Raw genomic sequence first — 14824 nt, 5'->3', positions numbered from 1 at the left:
GAATCCTATTGCACCTTCCAGAGAAACAACCCACATTCCAGTACCAATGTAAAGTTAATGTTGCTGTAACTTCATCTCCATTTTTATTGATAACCCTGTTTGCTTTTCCCTCTTGATTTTAATTATTTTGTGAATAGACATTAAAGTCAACAAGGTGAATTTTCTGAAAAGCAGTATTAATTCAACTGCACAAACTTGCCTAGCAGCTGTACCAGGTTGGGATGCTTAATTTCCTTCATAACTGCAGCCTCTTTCAAAAACTCTTCCACCTCCATAGTATCTTCCTGGGGAAAGAGAAGAGATCTGTATTAAGTATGAATTACAGTTGAGTTAAGGGTGCACCAATACACAAAAACAGAAACACTGAAGCAACCTTCTGTCAAAGTTCATTGGTTACTGAGGAGAGAACGAATGGCATCACTGAGATTCTTGAAAACATCACCTGGAGTTCATAAACATTCACCCCTTCCTTGCAGAAAACATTTTCTTTCCTTTCTGACTTGTTCACTGGAGTAAATTTGCAATAAGAATATTTTTTTAAAAAAGAAAATACACATGATTACATTGAAATTTAAGAGGCATTAACAACAGCATTAAGGTTGCAACAAATCAAATTTTAAGAGAGCAGTAACAGTACTTCTCTCAATTTACTGATGTTCACTTGTTCTCAGGATTATGACAACATTTTCAATTCAGCAATTATTGTCCATCCCAGAGTTAACTTGAAACCAGTGTCCAAGCCTGACCAGGTGAAAGTGGTAGTATATGTTACTATTAATTGTCATTTCTGCTGCTAGCCCATACACTACCATATTTATTTTCAGCTCAGCGTCACAATCTGCACTGATGTACTCAGGAAATTCATTACCTTGAATTTATAGTGTATCACAACAATTACTGGGCTGTGTAAAATAACATCCCAGCATCACTGTGCATAAGAATTTAAACTTGGCTATTAAGCACACAAAATATATACCTTAATGTACTCATGGTTATTGGAAGTGGGGATGGTTCAAAGCCCTTAATTGTTCATCAGTCCTTTGCTATTCTCATTCCCAATTTCTTTCTTATCCATCAAGATTGTAGAATATTTGCATAACAGTTTATAACTCAGTGCAGTCATTATGATGGATCATCAGTTGATTTAATTGATGTGGAGTGACACAAGAAATTAATGCCTTCCAAATGCACATACATTCACTGAAGAAAACATAGCTGGAACTACTAACTCCAACAGTCTGGAGGTGGAGCGAAGTCAAGATGGCGCTAAATGGTGACTCTTTTGCTTGCATCTTTGGAAACAGCTCTATGTCTATCTTTGATAGCTCTTCTTTTCCTTTTTCAGGGTTCTTTTGAAGACCCTGACCTGCAGTTACACTCTGACTTCGGTTCTTTGCAGGAAATGGAACCTGCTCTCAGGGCCTCATGATGACCGCTTTTTGATATCCTAAGGACGTGGCCTGAAAGACTAGCACGCCTTCAAGGTTCTAGAATTTCACGGCTCTGGGGATGTGCTGATTTTAGGCTGGTGTCGTGGGAGTACACATAACATCGGGAGCAGCGGGTTAGCTGCCAGGGGTTGTGTGTCCAGACAGCTGCGCCTTTTTGGTGCTGACGCCGACTCTCTGGGTGCAGAGCTTGGAAAAAGCAACGCAATAGACTTCTAACGTCGTTAATCAGTGAGTTGTCTGTTATGTCTCCCCTCTCGCTGTGAAACAGGGACATGTCTTTTTCCCTTATTAGGGAGAGACAGCCTGTCAAATACTGGGTGAACAAGTAATTTTTGGGGTACTGCAAGTCTGTGTCTTTATTGATGCTTGCTGCACGCTTGAGTGCTTGGTGAAGGGTGCTGATGCTTTTGTGCTAGTAGGGGTCGGGGGACTTTAGGGTTCTAACGTTTTAATTGTCATTCTTTGGCACTCCTCTGTTTTTGAGGATGTCTGTGAAGAAAAAGAATTTCAGGATGTATATTGTATACATTTCTCTGACATTAAATGTACCTAACTATTGAGACTCAAGGAAGACAATGTGCTTTTATAAAGGGACTTGTCACATGTTTATCCATGAGCCGAAGCAAACCCATCCTCAAGTTGTTTCAAATCTCTTTTTAAATGGATTAATTTTGTTCTGGATTCTGAGCATCTCTGGCATCTATTGCCCATAGCCAACTCCCCTTGAGAAGATAGTAATGAGCTGTCCTTTTAAATCGGTTTCTTTGGTGAAGGGAGTTCCAATCAAGAAAAAAAATGAATAGTAATACATTTCAGAAAAAAATACTGCTGTTCATTTTTGTGTTTGAAATTTTTCAAACTCAGGTCTTTTATGACACATGTGCCCATCTCCTGACACTTATATTTCAGGTCTTCCCAAGAGAATTCCAAACTAATTTTCTTGTTCTTTTCTCATCACCCTGAAACAATCTCTGCTTCAATATGTAAAGTACATTTCCCATTAAACTGAAACATAATGCAAACTAGCAGAATGGCTGCAGCCACTGCCTTACAGCTCCAGTGACTTGGGTTCGGAAATTCAGGCAAGTCTCTAACTATCTTTTGTTCCAACACGAATTCAGAATAACTTGTTTGGAACAGCTTAATTGATCAACATACCAATGGCTTTATGGTTTCAGCAAATAGGCTTCAAATATTGTAATATAATTACAATATTTCTTTTGAAAAATTTTAAGATTGAACACAACATCAGAGAACCTGTTTACTCCAGTGTTCTAAGGGAGCAGCCTAAAACTTCAACCTGCAAGGATTTCTTTCAAAATACATTTATTTTTAAAGTATACTTGCAGTATACAATCCTGAAATTAGTCTTCCCCACAGTCTTAAAACAAGGAACTACTATGGAGCCAACTTGTTCAAAGAAGAACAACATTAAACATCAAATCCCCCTCCCTCCTGCGCACAAAAATCATGCAAAGGGCAAGAGAATGAGCAAAAACAGAATGTAAACTACAAAAGGCATATTTCAGTAGAGTTCAGCTTTTGTGTTAGTGGTGGAGGTAACACTCTTGCTGCATATTACCATACATTATAATACAATCATCAAATATCTTCTCAGTCACTTCAAATGTTTACATGCAATAAAGAGGGCCGACACGCAAAAGATACACCTCACTATGGATCTGCGAAATGAATCATTAACTGAGTTTTTAATGTTTGGGTACAAGAATGGTTAGGACAGAGACCTGCAGCCCTGTATAAATATACCATCAATGCTACGGTATGATAGATTCCAGTTCTCCACAGCTGTTCCCTGACTCACTGAGCATCAACAACATTTTCTGAAAGGAAAAGAGAACTCCAGATGCTGGCAAATGCAATACAAACAGAAAATGCTCAGCGGTGTCCGAAAGAGAAACAGCGTTAATGTTTTAGTTCGACGATCTCTCATCAGAATTTCTAAAATTCTGTTTTCATTCCAGGTTTTTTCCCTTTTTGGTTAATATCAAGGATTTGATAAATGCTCTCTTTTCTTTTTCCAAAGTTATTATGACACAGAAGTATTAGAATTGAAAAGGACAAAATGAACACTGGAACAGAACTTTTAAATCCTAAGGATACCCCACAAGAAGGCAATTAATCGGGATAAAATCCCACAGAAAGCAAATTATATGGCAACTGTTGAATTGCCATTTCAATTCAAGTTTGTCATTGTCATTTAACTGTATATGAATACGCATGAATACAGTCAAACAAGACAGCTTTACTACTTTACAAAGTTCAAAGTATATGATCAAAGTGTGTATACTATATAAAACCTTCAGATTCATCTCCTTACCGGTAGCCACAAAACAAAGAAATTCAATAGAACCCATTAAAAAGGCCATCAAACATACCCAATGTACAAAAAAAATTGTGCAAACGATAAAAGTAAGCAAATAATATTCAGAACTGAAATTCACAGAAGTGAGTCCACAGCCATGAAGCTGGTCATTGCTGCAGCGCATTTGTTGCAGGTCAAAACTGATCTACAGCGCAGAGACAAGTAAACTTTGTGGAGCTGTGAGCTAAATCCCTGACCTCTGCCCCCGATACCCTGACCTTTCCAATCCGGCCTGGCGCTTAAATCGGCCAAACCTCTGGTAGTTTCTTGCTCTCTGACCCAGGGCATGCTGCCTTGATTTGGCTCGTACCCAACTTTTCCAATTTATCCTGGCACTTAAATCAGTCAAACTTTGGGTACTTCCTCACATTCAGGCCCAGGATATTGCCAGCACTATTAAGGGAGGAATACTCACTCAATGCTTAATAGCACTTTGGGGATCCCTTCACAGGAATGCTCTTAAATAAGACCACTGGGGTAACAGAAAGCCACACTTAGAATTTACAAATCACTATCCAAATATTTGAGATATGGAATAAAACTGGCTCTCACAGAATTTATGCTGTAAATAAAAAAAATTCTTCCCAAATGATGTTTGTTAATGCATGCGCAGATAATCTGGTGTCACACTATCAGAAATCACATACAGACTATTTTTTCAGGATACAACCCCCCTGTAATGAAAGGCTTGGTGTATCTGCATCTAAAAAGACAGACAACATTCTGGCCTGAGTCAAAAGTTGTGGGTTCAAGTAGCACTTAAGAGTCAAAACTCTGGCTGACAGTGCAAAACTGGCAATGCTGCAGTCTTCTTTCTGATGAGATATCAAACCACTGCCCCGTCTTACCCACCAAACCCGGAGGAACTCAGCAGAGCAGGCAGCATCTTTGGAAAAGAGTAAATAGTCGATGTTTTGGGCTGAGACCTTTCATCAGCACTGGAAAGGAATGGGAGAAGTCAGAATAAGAAGCTGGGGGCAGGGAGGGAGAAGTACAAGGTGGCAGGTGATAGGTGAATCTGGGGGAGGGGGTGAAGTAAAGAGCTGGGAAGTTGATCGGTGAAAGAGGTAAAAGGCCGGAGAAGAGGGAATCTGATCGAGAGGACAGAAAACCGTGGAAGGAAGGGAAGTGTAAGCAGCACCAGAGGGAGGTGATGGGCAGGCAAGAAGAGAAGGCATGAGAGGGAAATGCAACAGGGGAATGGTAGGGAGGGGGAGGAGGAATTACCGTAAGTTAAAAAAAAATCAACATTCATACCATCAGTTTGGAGGCTACCCAGACGGAATACAAGATGTTGCTCCTCCAACCTGAGTGTGGCCTCATCCTGATAGTAGACAGTAGATTGACATATTGGAATGGGAATAGGAAGAAGAATTGAAATGGGTGGCTGGTGGGAAATCCCACTTTTTGTGGCGGATGGAGCAAAGGTGCTCAACGAAGTGGTCCCTCAATCTACATTGGGTCTCACCAATATACAAGAGGTGACACCAGGAACACCGAATACAGTTGGCGACGCCAACAGACTCACAGGTGAAGTATCACCTCACTTGGAAGGACTGCTTGGAGCCCTGAATGATAGAGGCGGCGGTGTAAGGGCAGGTGTGGTACTTGCTCTGCTGGCAAGGATATGTGCCAGGAGAGAGATCAGTGGGGTGGGACGAGTGGACAGGGGAGTTGTGTAGGGAGTACTTTCAGTGGAAGGTGGGGGGAAGGAAAGATGTGTTTGGTGGTGGGATCATGTTGAAGATGGCAGAAGTTACGGAAATTATGAACCCTATTGCTGGTGCAGTGGGTGGGGTGGGGGAGGATGTGGGGTGAGGACAGATGTGCACAAAATAAATGAGATTCAGGTGATTCATTGATGGTGGAGGAAAGGAAGCCCATTTCTTTGAAGGAGGACGACATCGCAGTTGTTCTGGAAAGAAAAGCCTCATCCTGAGAGCAGATATGGCAGAGATGGAGGAACTGTGAAAAGGGAATGGCATTTTTACAAGTGACAGGGTGGGAAAAGATACAGTCCAGATAGCTGAGCGAGTCAGTGGGCTAAAAAGAAATATCTCGAGACAGACTGTCTCCAGCGATGAAGACAGATAGAGAGAGACAGACAGATTGAGAAAGGGGAGAGGAGAGTCACAAATAGATCAAGTAAATTTGAGGCAAGTTGGAAGTTGGAGGCAAAGTGGATGAAATTGACAAGCTCCGCATGGGTGCAGGAAGCAGCACCAATGCAGTTGTCAGTATAGTATAGGAAGAGTTAGTGAGCAATGCTAGTCAATTCAAAACAGAACTGCCCCTTACACACCAGCCAATAACTTTAGGCTACATGAAAAAAAATCAAAAACAGTGCAGCTGTTCTTTTCCACACTTAAAGGTATTGTTTAAGCTTTACCTGTGCAACCTGACCATATTTTTAAAAATTGCTTCATTGGCTGCACAGTATTTACTGCCTCGAGGTTTATGACAAATTCAAGCATTATTTCAGGAGGACAGCTGCACGGGAGTGGGCTGTCCAAACTTACTGCTTGACAATTATGCCTTGAAGCAACTCTCTACCTTTTTTGACCCTGGCATTGAAGTCACTTAGGAAGATCATTTTGTCTCCCTCCAGGATGCAGATTAGGGTTTTCTCAAAGTCAGAGTATTGTTTTCAGAATTAGATCTTATTTGCTGATGTCTGTAGTATGCTGGTTCTGTGTTTCAATGATCCAGAAGGTCATGATATATTCAGCTATCTCACAGGAGGGGTTGCTGAGATGTATAACTAATTTCACTATAGACTAAAAACCTCACTGTAAGTTGATCGTTTCCCTCTCAGGCATTCAAAGCTCTCATATCTGGGAAGAACTTATTGCCTAGTGCTTGCTTATCTGTTGCGCTGACCAAATGCAGCAATGTCATGCTATGCTCAAGTGCAACACTAGATGGCGTAGATGGCACACTTTGCACGGCACAAATCAGCATTGCTAAACGGCATTTCAAATCAGAATCAGGTTTATTATCACCAGCATGTGACGTGAAATTTGTTAACTTAGCAGCAGCAGTTCAATTCAATACATAATCTAGCAGAAAGAGAAAAATAATAATAATAAAACATAATAAATAAGTAAATCAATTACATATATCCAATAATTATTAAAATGTGCAAAAACAGAAATATTTTATATTAAAAAAAGTGCGTTAGTGTCCGAAGTTTCAAAGTCCATTCACGAATCAGATGGCAGAGGGGAAGAAGCTGTTCCTGAATCGCTGAGTGTGTGACTTCAGGTTTCTGCATCTCCTACCTCATGGTAACAGTGAGAAAAGGGCATGCCCTGGGTGCTGGAGGTCCTTAATAATGGACGCTGCCTTTTTGAGACACCGCTTCTTAAAGATGTCCTGGGTACTTTGTAGGCTAGTGCCCAAGATGCTGACAGATTTACAACCTTCTGCAGCTTCTTTCAGTCCTGTGCAGTAGCCCCTCCATACCAGACAGTGATGCAGCCTGTCAGAATGCTCTCCATGCTACAACTATAGTTTTTGAGTGTATTTGTTGACATGCCAAATTGCTTCAAACTCCTAATAAAGTATAGCCGCCGTCTTGCTTTCTTTATAACGACATTAATATGTTTGGACCAGGTTAGATTCTCAGAGATTTTGACACACAGGAACTTGAAGCTGCTCCCTCTCTCCACTTCTGATCCCTCTATGTGTTCCTTCAGCTTACCCTTCCTGAAGTCCACAATCAGCTTTTTTGTCTTACTGACGTTGAGTGCCAGGTTGTTGCTGCGGCACCACTCCACTAGTTGGCATATCTCACTCCTGCACGCCCTCTTGTCATCACCTGAGATTCTACCAACAACGGCTGTATCATCAGCAAATTTGTAGATGGTATTTGAGCTATGCCTAGCCACACAGTCATGTGTATACAGAGTAGAGCAGTGGGCTAAGCACACACCCCTGAGGTGCGCCAGTGTTGATCGTCAGCGAAGAGGATATGTTATCACCAATCCGCACAGACTGTGGTCTTCTGGTTAGGAAGTTGAGGATCCAAATACAAAGAGAGGTACAGAGGCCCAGGTTCTGCAACTTCTCAATCAGGATTGTGGGAATGATGGTATTAAATGCTGAGCTATAGACGATGAACGTGGGTGTTTGCGCTGTCTAGGTGGTTTAAAGCCGTGCGAAGAGCCGTGGAGGTTGCCTCTGCCGTTGCCGTGGTCAATTTGCTTTGTTAAAAACTTTGCGCAAAACTGTTCTCCTTCCTCTCATTGTTTTTAAGTATTTATAACTTTGATTTGTTGTCCAACATCCTAAGTTCAAAATTCAAAGTAAATTTCATTATCAAAGTACACATATGTCACCATATAGAGCTCAGATTCAATTTCCTGTGTCAGTACAGACTGCCCAAAATCCAGAGGTGTAATTGTTTCAGTCCTTTATTTCTCAATGTGAAACAGTTAGATTTTGAGAATGTTGGAAAATGCCATTAATATACAGTTCTTGCAACACACACAAACACACCACACGCACGCACAAACACACACACACACACACAATGCTGGAGGAACTCAGCAGGCTCTTTCTCATAAGTTTAAAAAACATGGTTAGCAGTTGGGATGCAGATTCACAAAGGGGTGCACGTGTAGATTTGGAGTTGCAGATTCTACAAGTATTGCACAGCTGAAGAATAAGATAATGAAAATAATGCTTTAAGACCCAATGACCAGAAGGATAAGGATGATGGATAAGGAAACCTTGGTGTATTTGGATATGTATTTTCAAATAAACTTAGGTTCATGAATATGGATGATAGGTCAGCTCGAGAGCAATTGAATTATTGAAAATTAAATTAACAGAAACATTGTAAAGCCAGGATTCACAACATAATGGAGGTAGGAAGTTGGAACTTTTTGGGACAACATAGTCTAATGTCTTGTGCAAGCCTCCTGCACTCAAATGAATCTGTGAGAGTACACCAGTTAGCATCTCCCCTGCTCCTAGTTGCTAGTATTTCAAACATTATGTCACAGCATTCTCAAGTGAAAATATTAGCTTAATCAATGCATTAAAAACCTTCTCTCTCAAATTCTTCTATTCATCAATTTATGCTTTTTTGTATATTCAGGTTGATTGCTGGGGAACACCAACAAATAAGAAATTATGATATAACCCCACAAGTCCCATCTTGTTGATTAATCAGCCCAGTCAATTTCCTTTCATCATTCTACAAGACATAGAGTCAAATTATTAAAACCTTCTTTTGCCATTTCTCTCTCATTGACCGATCACTAACATTTGCCAATTTTAAGTACCATACTTGGTATGACCTCTCATTCTTCCACTCTTATTTCCTTTTCACTCCTGCCACCTGCAGACTTTTCCAATTTATGCCCTCATTTCTTGTCCCCAAATCTCCCACCTTCCCATACTTCTCCTGGACCACTTCCCATCCATGGAGGAACAAGATGCTGGAGCTCCACACCCATTCTCAGGGTGCCTAAACGTAATGTATTCTAAATCCAAACAGCTTTTTGGGGGGCGGGGGTGAGGGAGGGTGAAGACACTGGGCATTTCTGGTGAACTGTAAGAAATCCAATTCTTTGGATGCAAGGACAGAACTTTTTCATATCAGTTTTATAGAAAACTTCTACAAGCACTCAACGAAACTGAGAATGTATTCTACCATACCAAATCGGTCATAATGGTAAACAACATTCCAGCAGTGGAACTGTTGAAGGGTAAATATTTAAATTAATGGGAAAGATCAACAGATTCAAAAGTGACCAACCAATGCAAATTAGCATTGAATTTTTAGTTGAAATACAGAATTTCATTTGCCATGACAAATTCTGCTGTTTTTGCTTAGAATTCTGCAGTAAGCATTAACTATTTGCTGAATACAAAATAATCATTTTTTTCTTATTATACAGTACTGTGGAGAAGTCTTAGGCACATTTACATGGCTAGGGTATACACACACACAGTGCCTATAAAAAGCATTCACTCCCCCCTCCCCGGAAGTTTTCAGGTTTTACTGTTTTACAACATTGAATCACAGTGTATTTAATTTGGCTTTTTTGAAACTGATCAACTGAAAAAGACCCCTTTATGTCAAAGTGAAAACAAATCTCTACAAATTGGTCTAAATGTATTACAGTTTTTAAACTCAAAATAATTGATGGCATAATTACTCACCCTCTTCAAGTCAGTATTTAATAGATGCACCTTTGGCAGCAATTACAGCCTACCGTCTGAGTGGATAGGTCTCCTCAGCTTTGCACATCTGGACTCTGCATTTTTTCCCCATTCGTCTTTACCAAACTGCTCAAGCTCTGTCAGATTGCATGGGGATCGTGAGTCCAGCCACAAATTCTCAATTGGATTGCGGTCTGGACTCTGATTTGGCCACTCCAGGACATTAACTTTGTTGTTTTTAAGACATTCCTGTGTAGCTTTGGCTTTATGCTTGGGGGTCATTATCTTGCTGGAAAACAAATCTCCCAAGTCACAGTTCTCTTGCAGACTGCGACCCTCCAGGAAATTTTGCTGCATTCATTTTACTGCAGTGAAGTATCCCCACAGCTTGATGCAGCCACCACCACGCTTCATGGTAGGGATGGTGTGTTTTTGATGATGTACAGTGTTTGGATTACACCAAACATGTCGTTTAGACTCCCACATGCCTCCTGACAAACTCTAGCTGTGACTTCATGAGATTTTTTGTTAAATCTTTCTCTTTGCGACTCTCCCATAAAGCTGTGACTGGTGAAGCACCCGGGCAACAGTTGTTGTATGTGCAGTCTCTCCCATCTCAGCCAATGAAGCTTCCAGAGTTGTCACTGGTCTCTTGGTTACCTTCCTCACTGGTCCCCTTGTTGCAAGGTCACTCAGTTTTTGAGGACAGCCTACTCTGGGCAGATTTTCAGCTGTGTCATATTCTATTTCTTGATGATTGACTTAACTGTACTCCAAAGGATATTCAGTGACTTGGATACAAGAAAATTTCCATCTCCTGACTTGTGCTTTTCATTAACTTTTTCGCAGAGTTGCTTGGAGTGTTCTTTTGTCTTCATGGTGTGGTTTTTGCCAGGACACCGACTCACCAGCAGATGGACCTTCCAGATACAGGTAAATTTTTTACTACAATCAATTGAAACATCTTGACTGCACACAGGTGAACTCCATTTAACTAACTATGCGACTTCTAAAATCAATCGGCTGCACAGTGATGATTTGGTGTGTCATATTAAAGGGGGTGAATACTTACGCATCAATTATTTTATGTTTTATATTTGTAATTGATTTAGATCACTTTGTAGAGATCTGTTTTCACTTTGACATGAAAGACTCTGTGCCAAAAAAGCCAAATTAAATCCACTGATTGAATGTTGTCAAACAATAAAACATGAAAACTTCCAAGGGGTGGGGGGGGGGGGGGGGAGGAGGAGAGGAGGGGTTCAATGCTTTTTAATAGGATATATGTGTGCGCGCACATCTGCATGCATATGACACCATTGTACAGTGCCGTACTTCTCAAGTCCTAGAATATTTTGCTATGTTAAAGATGCTATATGCTATAAATTGCATGGTGTTATTTCAACTTGATTTACTTTACTAATACAAGCTATACGGAAGTGCCACTTCAGCAAGCATGAAATATTCCATATTTTCTCATGTTTGGTCACAATTGTTCACTGAACTTTTATCTCCTTGCGAGTTAGTCACCTCTCTCAAACTACCTCTGTACCTTATTGTCTATCTGCAGTGCATTTTGCATGCTGTTACTGCTTTTCCTTTGTACTACATTAAAGTACTTAATGTTTTGGGATAACCTGTATCAATGGCTTACAAAACTAAGTTTGTCACTGCAATCTAGTACACATGACAATAATAACCTAATAACAGTTACTACTTAATTCTTTTCATGTGCATGGACAGCTCTGCCTTGCACTGAACATAATCTAATTCAGAACTAACTTTACTGAAAGAAAAAATATTCTGCATAAATGGACATAATGTGAATCGAGCTTCTCTTGCTCCATTAATTCAGTTACTCCAAGACACTTCACAAGCAATCATGTATAAATTGTATTCAAAGTAGTAAACAAAGTGCACATAACTCTCATAAAGAGTAATGTGATTGTGAGTGAATGGTCCTTTTCATGGATGCGATTCAAGTGATAGCTGAAGACTCAGAACAGAAGGGGATCCCTTTAGAACAGAGATGAGGAGGGATTTACTTGGTAAGAGGGTGGTGAATCTGTGGAATTCATTGCCCCAGACAGATGAGGAAGCTAAGTAATTGTGTATATTTAAAGTGGAGGTTGATAAGTTATGGATTAGCAAGGGTTACTGGGAGAAGGCAGGAGAATGAAACTGAAAGGGAAAATAAGTCAGTCATGATCGAATGGTGGAATGGCCGAATTCAGCTCCAGACAATTCTCCAACTCTCCAAGGGACTTTTTGCATCCACCTCAGACAAGGCTCCAATTTACCATCTCACGTCAAAGGCAGCAGTACTCAAATGTACCCACAAATGTAGACATGCACTGTGCACTGAAACCTCAGTTGAAAGTAGCCTAGAGATAACAGGGCATCCATTACATATTTTAATATTGAGTTAACTTAATCTGAAAACTCACAAGTAATAAATAAATACAAACACATCTGGCCCATTAACTGTGTTACTGATTAAGAGCTGCTAACAGCCCTGGAACAATCCCAATTCCTAAAAAGGACTAAACTCAAAAATCACCTGGCACCTTCAAGGGGATGAAGTGAATATTCTAGGATGGGTGACCAAGTGGGGCTTTAATTTTAAGAACAGCTCATTAAACTCTGCTTTAGAGTGAATGTGCTCAATAATCTTCTGATACAGGAGCACGAGCAACCCAGAGTCAACAACGCAAGATTTTGGTACTCTAAGAACTTGCATGAGTCTGAACTATGCAAATTGGAATTTCATCACAAGAAACCTTAAGCCTGCCCAGCAGTCAGATTCCATCCACCTCTGAGAAAGGGTCATGAAAAAAAAACTATCATACCTTTAGTGTCTTTACTGCCACAGTGAGATTGTATTTCTTCCAAACACCCTCATACACTTCCCCATATTGTCCACCACCTAATTTGTGTTTCATTGTAATGTCTGTTCGTTCAATTTCCCACTTGTCATAATTAGGTGAGACTCCATAGATGGTAGGCTTGTTACGTTTTGGAGCGGGGTAGTGCAAGGTGGTGATCAGTCCATCAGCAACTGTTGAGTGGTGGTGAACAAGCTCTGCCAAAGTGTTGAAACGACTCTCTGAAGATACATACAGCTGAAATAAAAAATGAAAATATCAATAGTATTCAAAATAACATGAAGATTTTCATTAAATATAGAAAAAAAAATTGAAGTAACCTTGCTTCATATTCCTTTAAGTTCCCTTACACCCTGGGTATACCGTGTCTGTTCTCTACCTTGCCCTGTTCCAAAATTGATTTCAAATGGCTCCTGAAATCTTCAGTCTTAATTCAATTACAAAATTCTTTCACCTACTGGTAATCTTTTGTTAAATTTTCTGAGACACTTATATCGAGGTGGCTTTAAAAGTACTTTAAAAAGGTGGAAAGGGAGCGAAACAGTGAGGGAGTGTTCACGAGTTGGTTCATTGTCCTGATCTGATGACAGAAGGGAAGAAGCCGTTCCTAAAGAGTTAATTGTGCATCATAAAGAACCTGTACTGTCTCCACGATGCCAGCAATGAGAAAAGGGCATATCCTGGGTGAGGGGGTCCTGAATGACGGATGCTGCCTTTTTGAGGCACCACCTCTTGAAGGTGTACTTAATGCTGGGGAAGTTAGTGCCCACAAGGGAGCTGGCTGAGTTTGCAGCCTTCTGTAGCCTTTTTCAATGCTGTGCAGTGTCTCTGTCATACCAGATGGTGATGCAACCAGTTAGAGTGCTCTCCGTGGTGCATCTGTAGAAATTTGTAAGTCTTTGCTGACATACCAAGACTCCTCAAACTCCAAATGATATATAGTTCCTGTTGCCCCTTGTTTGTAATTGCATCATTACTGTAGGGCCCAAGATAGATCTTCAGATAGGCTGACACCCAGGAACTTGAAACTGCTCACCCTTTCCACTGCTGATCTCTCGACTTCCCCTAACTGAAGTCGACAGTTAATTCCTTGGTTTTATTGATGTTGAGGGCAAGGTTCATCAGGAGCAATTACAGTTAACACTTGCAACTTAAAATCATTAACACCCTATTATCTTAAACTGGACGTGTAAATAAAATGCTTTCATTTATCAATATGATCTGTTATAAGGTATTTCTAGCCCACAGTTCTTTCAATCCAACTTATTAAATCCAGCATTTACTCTATACAAGCTGTTTTTCTATTCTTTATATTTCCAAATTACAGAATTCCTTTAACAGCACACTCACGACAAACTCTGATGTTCTATTATGCCAGACAGTATAGCTGATACAAACTGTTACATCAACATATCCTTGTGTTGCTTCTTCTTCCACCTGTTTATCAAGTTCATCTTAAAACTTCTTGATTCCATACAAAAAAAAACTTCTTGTATCTGCCAAGTCCTATATCCCAACCATTCTGGTTATAGCTTCTCTGAAATTTATTACAGATTATCTTGCAAGATGTCTTCTTGCTAGGGTCTTGCCCAGAACAATGAATCATACAGTAGAAAAACCATTTATAATAATTTTAGTAATGAGATTTTTTTTTAAAGGATTAGTTTGGAGAAGGAATTGTTCAGGAAGAGTAATAACAACTGCAAATCATTAGATACTGACACAAACAGGCTGGATAGTGTCTTCCTGAAACATGTGAAGCTGATTATTTCATTAGTTATTTTATTTGCCTTTGTGGGAAGCTCATTAACCCCAAATTGGCTGCCACATTTTCGGCATAACTAGAAATGACTACTTCAAGAGTATTTCAGTTGTGAAAAGCATCAACTTTCCACTGCTCATCTCTCGATGAGGACTGGTGTGTGTTCCCT

At 40.2% G+C, this 14824-nt stretch overlaps 1 protein-coding gene across 3 annotated transcripts in view; it reads right to left on the bottom strand.

The window, feature by feature from the left end:
* The window catches only part of abl1 (c-abl oncogene 1, non-receptor tyrosine kinase), a 155319-nt gene that overhangs the window by 15484 nt on the left and 125011 nt on the right, over nucleotides 1-14824 (bottom strand). For all 3 annotated transcript variants that reach the window (XM_063073649.1, XM_063073648.1, XM_063073650.1), the window contains 2 exons: nucleotides 12858-13130; nucleotides 200-284 (listed from right to left, as the gene is read on the bottom strand). In XM_063073649.1, the coding sequence (XP_062929719.1) occupies nucleotides 200-284; nucleotides 12858-13130 (358 nt within the window). The remainder of the gene's footprint in view (nucleotides 1-199; nucleotides 285-12857; nucleotides 13131-14824) is intronic.

Source organism: Mobula hypostoma, chromosome 21 (assembly GCF_963921235.1).
Source record: "Mobula hypostoma chromosome 21, sMobHyp1.1, whole genome shotgun sequence".
NCBI classification, from domain to species: Eukaryota; Metazoa; Chordata; class Chondrichthyes; order Myliobatiformes; family Myliobatidae; genus Mobula; species Mobula hypostoma.
Note: the sequence above shows the minus strand (reverse complement) of the source record. Positions and strands in the feature narration are given on the sequence as shown.